The sequence below is a fragment of the Quercus lobata genome, chromosome 1 (genome assembly GCF_001633185.2).
Source record: "Quercus lobata isolate SW786 chromosome 1, ValleyOak3.0 Primary Assembly, whole genome shotgun sequence".
NCBI classification, from domain to species: Eukaryota; Viridiplantae; Streptophyta; class Magnoliopsida; order Fagales; family Fagaceae; genus Quercus; species Quercus lobata.
The window spans coordinates 17,616,087-17,622,499 of record NC_044904.1 but is presented as its reverse complement, the minus strand read 5'-3'; the positions used below and the strand labels follow the sequence as shown (position 1 = coordinate 17,622,499).

The 6,413-nt window shown below is 32.7% G+C and overlaps 1 protein-coding gene across 2 annotated transcripts; it reads left to right on the top strand.

The window, feature by feature from the left end:
- Positions 1-570: 570 nt before the first annotated feature.
- On the top strand, positions 571-4,647 carry LOC115981597 (probable magnesium transporter NIPA6). 2 transcript variants are annotated; one of them, XM_031103874.1, is made up of 9 exons: positions 571-846; positions 959-1,015; positions 1,831-1,921; positions 2,031-2,191; positions 2,279-2,406; positions 2,633-2,770; positions 3,188-3,280; positions 3,562-3,682; positions 3,803-4,647. In XM_031103874.1, the coding sequence occupies exons 1-9, from the start codon at positions 723-725 to the stop codon at positions 3,937-3,939; spliced, it is 1,050 nt and encodes a 349-aa protein (XP_030959734.1). In that variant the 5' UTR covers positions 571-722; the 3' UTR covers positions 3,940-4,647. The 2 variants fall into 2 exon arrangements, with proteins under 2 accessions (XP_030959734.1, XP_030959741.1); XM_031103881.1 differs by lacking the exon at positions 571-846 and having other exon boundaries at positions 1,800-1,921.
- The last annotated feature ends 1,766 nt before the right edge of the window (positions 4,648-6,413 follow it).

Genomic DNA, 6,413 nt, shown 5'->3' with positions numbered 1-6,413 from the left:
TATATTCATAATATTTTTACAACGTATTTTATAATTTTTTAAAGATAGTTTCAATTTATGAGATCTATTTCTAATAATTGTTCTTTCTAAAATTAAAAAAAACACTCCAATTGGTTTTTTGAGTAGGTGGAAATCGAATTTAAATTATTATTGGTTTAAATTTGAACCATTATTTAAATTACTTTTTTGTCTACAAATAATAAATTACTACTTTAAATATGTTTTGAAAATATTGTGAATATAACAATTTTTTTTATAACTATGATTGAAATTAGATAGATATTTTTTTAAAGCAAAAATAGTTATGAAAAAAACTGTGTAGCATAGAATGACATATCAGTGTGGATAAAAGAATAACTCTCTCACATCAATTCAATGGGTCTATCAAAAAAAAAAAAAAAAAAAAAAATTCAATGGGAAGCTTTTGTTAGAAAAATCTTGTTTTCCTATTATGTGGAGCCCATTTAAACATGTTCACAAATAAAATGGTTGTACATGTTTTTACACCATAGCTATTCCCAACTTAATGATTTTTTTTTTTTTTGGTTAAAAACTTAATGATTGTTTAAACTTCAGAATATACACAACAGATTTGCAAACGAGGATGACCTGGAAAAAGCTTGTGATTGCCAATTTTCGATGAAGAAAAGAAGAAAAAAATAAAAAAAACAAAAAAAAACCCAGAAGAGAAAAAGAGAGAGAGAGAGGGAGAGATTTTCAACATGACTAAAGAAAATCTGAAAGGGTTCATTTTGGCTTTGCTATCAAGTGGGTTCATAGGGGCCAGCTTCATCATCAAAAAGAAAGGCCTTAGAAAAGCAGCTGCAGCTTCTGGTGTTAGAGCTGGTGAATTTTTTTTTTCGCTCATTTCATTTCTTTTTTGGTCTCAATTTTTGTTTTTTTATAATGGGTTTTTGGTTTTCTCAAAAGGGTATGTGTTTGATTCTTGAATTTGTAGGTGTTGGTGGATATTCTTATCTTCTGGAGCCACTATGGTGGATAGGCTTGACCACAAGTAAGCTTTTTAATTTTGTTCTCTTTTATTGGTTATGTATATTCTGATCGTTTTCAAATCAAAATTGGTTTGATTTGTTGTGTTTGTTGCTTAAGTTTGTTGCTTGTTTTGGGTTATGCAAATTGTTATTTTCATGTATCATTGTGCAAAAACTTTTGTGTTTTCTATGTGATCTCATAATGTCCCAATTTGGTTGATTTTGAATTAGCTTTTACTTTGTGATAAATCACGTATTGTAACAAAAGTTGAAGTTGTTAGGAAATGATGAATTTAATCTTTTAACAATTATTCTTACACTCCCTTCCACGCGTGGGCGTATACTCCCCTTAATAAGTGGGACTCAACATGTCGGATTTTTAGCTTTTTAATGAGAGTTAGTGGAGATAATGTTCGAACTCAAGACAACTTGGCTTTGATACCATGATAAACTATCAATTGTCTCACAAGCTTAAGTTGTTAGGAAAATGGTGAATTTAATAATTTAAAAATTATTTTAAACACATTGATGATCAATTGCGGTGTCCCATATCTTGCTCCAGTTTGTGTATTGTATATTCAGTTCTCTTTCTTAAGCACAAAAAAAAAAGAAAAAAAAAAGAAAAAGAAAAGTTCTCTTTCACCTTTTTGGTGGCATAAGGAGTTGATGAGCAGCTTTTAACCTTTTTGTTTTTATTTTTCTTTCATTTTTGGTCTAATCATAGCAAATGGCTTTATTAATTGCCGGTTATAGTGCACAAATTGTGAACCTTTTTTCAGCATTTGACGTTGCTCTGACTGTCTGCAGAATCTATCTTGTTTTATGATTTCTGATACAGTGATTGTTGGAGAGATTGCAAACTTTGTTGCGTATGCATTTGCCCCTGCTGTTCTTGTTACTCCTCTAGGTGCATTAAGTATTATTGTCAGGTAATTTTTGGTATTGCTTTCAATTTCTTTCTTAGTGGATGCAGTATATTCCTCGAGTGTCATATTATGCGATTGTTTGTTATTATAATGATTTGGTTGTATGGTGTAGTGCTGTATTGGCTCACTTTATCTTGAAGGAAAGGTTACACAATCTTGGGATGTTGGGCTGTGTGATGTGCATCGTGGGTTCTGTCATAATTGTTATCCATGCACCACAGGAGCATCCAATTACTTCTGTTCAGGAAATATGGAGTATGGCAACTCAACCAGGTTAACATTTTACCTTAATTCTTGTGTATTGCTTTTGCATTTACCACACACTTCATGGTTAACTTGAGTAATTTTGTTTTGTTTCAGCATTTCTGCTTTACGTGGGCTCTGTAATTGTATTGGTTTTCATTCTGGTCTTCCATTTTGCACCACGTTGTGGGCACTCAAATGTGTTAGTTTTCACCGGCATCTGTTCTTTGATGGGTTCTCTCTCGGTATATCATTTCAACTATTAATGGTTTATATAGTTTTTTTTTTTTTTTTTTTTGTTCCTTTCCTGCTGAGCATTTATGATATCTACTATAAAGATGTTCACCTTTTAGCTTTTGAACCTCTTACATGCTGCAGTGGTTTCTTCTTCTGAAATTAGTACGGCAAAACTATTTATGCACTTTTTTTTCTTTCTTTCTTTTTTGTGTCAATTTTGTCATAATTTTTCAGGTGATGAGTGTTAAAGCCCTTGGAACTTCAATAAAGTTAAGTTTTGAGGGAAAGAATCAGTTAATCTATGCAGAGACATGGTTTTTCATGATGGTTGTGGCTGTATCTGTCATCACTCAGATGAATTATCTCAACAAGGTTAGTAGTGGGATAATTCTAATTTAGCCTGCATAATTTTCAGAGTTTTTGTTCTACCCTTTTACTTGCTTTGAAATTTTTCTAATTTTTCCATGATTTGTTCTTTTTCCCTCTACATTTGCTACTTTATACTGTTAAAATGCCTTAAAGAACATAAGCATACTTGCCTATTGTGGTTTTGACATGCTTCTTGACATGTAGTCTTGCCAAAATTTTTTGAGCAATCCATAGTCCAGAATATTTCCCTTTTCCATGATTCTTTGCTTGCGAGCATCCCTATTTTATCTATTGTTATATCTTGCCTAAAGGATGCTTCAACTTTTATGTAAATTCAAAGGACTTAGACATGGATGCCTACGAGTTGAAAATTTTCAGTCGGTAGTATCTGCTCTAACAAAAATTACTCTGATGTTTCAGGCACTTGACACATTCAACACTGCTGTTGTGTCCCCCATATATTACGTCATGTTCACAACGCTTACAATCCTAGCCAGTGTCATAATGTTTAAGGTATTTTAAGCTCTGCCTAGTTTACTACGATTTTATAACTGAGACTTTGATAAACACATATTATCTGAATCTGGAGTTCCTGGGGGCAGAGACCTGGTGTATAAAAAGTTTTCTCCTGCTATCTCTGTGATCACCCTTATGTCTAGTTGGTTATTTTCTTTGCCAAGCCAAGCATTATTTTTATTATACACAGAAAAATCTGGCTATTATGGAAAATCAGGCATTATTTGATGTAAATCCAATTTGTTGAGCACCTTATACATTGAAACTTATGATTTCAGGATTGGGATGGCCAAAGTGGAGGAACCATAGCATCAGAAATATGTGGCTTTATTGTTGTGCTCTCTGGTACAATCTTATTGCATGTGACCAAAGACTTTGAGAGAAGCTCATCTTTTAAAGGTGTGAAATCAATTCATTTTTACCAAAATTTCCCCCTGATCTACTCATTTCTGAATTGCATCAGTATATTGAACATAGAGTTATTTTGGATTTTCATGCTTTATTGTGAAATAACTACAGGTAGCTGTGCACCTGTATCCCCTTCATTGTCTACCCGACTTTGCAGTGGAAATGGGGAATTGCTGCTGAAGTATAATAATGAGGAAGATGTGCCATCTTTGGAGGAAATTTGCTTAGGCAAACACGAATTGTATTAGATAGTTTTGTATGAGATGGTACCATCCAGTTACCTCCAATGGAAGGGCAAGGCAAGACTGGAATTTGAAGAACTCTGAGAAAGATTCCCTCAGATGATTCCATGCTTCCAGTTCTAGTCATAATCACACATACAATGGTGGAAGATTTTTAGAACTTGTTCAGTTGCTTTTGAGAAGCACCGGGATTTCATCAATTTTATGTCTTCTGGTGTCTAGTTTGGAGGAATGCATTAACAAATGAGTGTTACTTTCTGAGGTGCGTAGTTGTACAGTTTTTCCAAGATTGCTGGTTTCTAATGGGTGGTTTGTTCACTTGTCAAATAAAGAAAATGGCTTTAGGGAAGTTTGATGGGAACCCTCTGAAGACTCAGAAACCTGAATTCCAGCAAGGAAGGCAAGAGTACTTTGTCAAAAGTATCTACAAAGTTGATGAGCTCCTTAGTAACATCATGGTTTCTTCTTTATTTTTCCCCTTGGTTGGTGGGGTGGGATCTTTTGTCTTTGACAAGAAGCAGATGCTTGTAAATTAGCATTAAATTAGGCGTAGCCTCATAAATTGATTGATGTAGATTATTGTAGAGCTGAATATTTTTTAGAGAGTGGAAATGAGTGATCTGTTTTAGGCTTTCCCTATAAATGAGAATGTTTGGCCCCCTTTTGGTAGGTACACTAATTTTACCCATCAAAGCGATAAAATCTTCTCTCTTACATTGTTGCGTCAGCTCATGCAGAGTTATGAACCATGTGCGTAAACGTTGGAAACAAAAAATTGTGTTCATTTTGTAAGACAAGTAGTCAGTTGTGTTCCAGCAGAAGTTTAAGCCATATAAATTAGAACAATCCAATTCAAGCAAGCGTTTTTGAGTAGAAACTTTTCCTTGGAAGTTCTTCCATGTTGTTTAGTCTTTTAAAAAATGTCTCTACCCTGCTTAAATGTGAATTTGTATATATTTCAGATATAACAACAAAATAAGTTCTAGCAGAACATACATGAGTGCGCGCACACACATTCATGATTTGAAAAGCCAAAAAAATAGACTTGTTTAAAGTTAATTGTGGGTTACCCTATTTCATGTTGGGTTATGCTAACGAGTGTCCTTAGGACACTAGTTAACAATCCATTTTAGGAAAGTTTTGACGTTACTTTTATAGGAAATGAAAAAAACTATCAAAACATTAAAATTTTTTTTTTCTTTCTCCATAAAAACTTTCTTTAACTGGATTCTTAACTAGTGCCTCAAGGACACTCGTTAGCATTTCCTTTTTATGTTTTTGTATGGAATGACAAATAACAAATTCATCTTAAGTGAGGCAATCGTTAGAATTATGGTTAAAATGGTAATTACATGTTTGGTATTGTTTTAGGAAGTAAAACTTTAGTAGTAAAGTGTTTTTTTATTTTATATATATATATATATATATTTAGAACACTAAATATTTTTAACACAGACAAGAAAAATGAAGTAAGGCTTAAAGAATAACTATTTTAGTAGTAAAGCTTTAATTGAAGAACTCTTAAGCATCTTGAGTGTTTGACAGCAATGAAAATTGCTTTAAAGTTTAAAATTTTAAATTTATAAAGAATGAGTAATGACTTTGATAGAGTTTTTCTCTAAAAAGTTCCAAATGTTTAGCATTCCTTTGGTAAAACATAATATTAAAGTGCTTCAAAGCAAGGATGTCAATACCGTACCGGAGGCCGTACCGGTTTGGCCACCGGTACGATATATTTCGGATACCGGTCAATACCGGTGTACCGTTTCGGGTTTACCGCTATTTTTTATATTTATAAATATAAATATATATATATATATATATTTATATGTATGTATGTGTTTGTGTATATATATATTATAATAAATATAAAAGTTTACCATAAACATTTCCTCAATTTAGAACTAGTTATTCATGATTTTAGACTTTAGTATCAATTAAAAAGGAAAAAAAATAAAAAAATAAAATAGAAAGTTTAAAAGTTACCATTGCATACTAAGAAAACAAATAATACTAATAAGTTAATACAAATAAGTTGCCATTTTGTCCTAACAAAAATTCAAAAATTACAAAACTTTAAAAAAAAAAAAAAAAAAAAAACTTTTTTCTGTACCGGCCGTACGCCCGGTACCGGCCGGTATTGCCCGAAATTGGCCGGTACAGTCGGTACGAGGCCGGTACGGCCGGTATTTTTTCCGGTACGAAACAGGGGGGTCGAGTGTACCGGATTGCTGGCCGGTACGGTATATTCCGGCCGGTACGGCCGGTACGGTACGGTATTGACATCCATGCTTCAAAGCTATGAAAAGCTTATTTGGAATCAATTGTTAAAGAGTTTTTAAAAATGCGAGAAATGACAATAGGGGGTAATGCACTAATGCGTAATAATTTAATTAATTAAGAATTGAATAGATTTGTTAATTGGTAAATAGTTTTATTATTATTATTATTATTATTATTATTATTATTATGGGAAAATT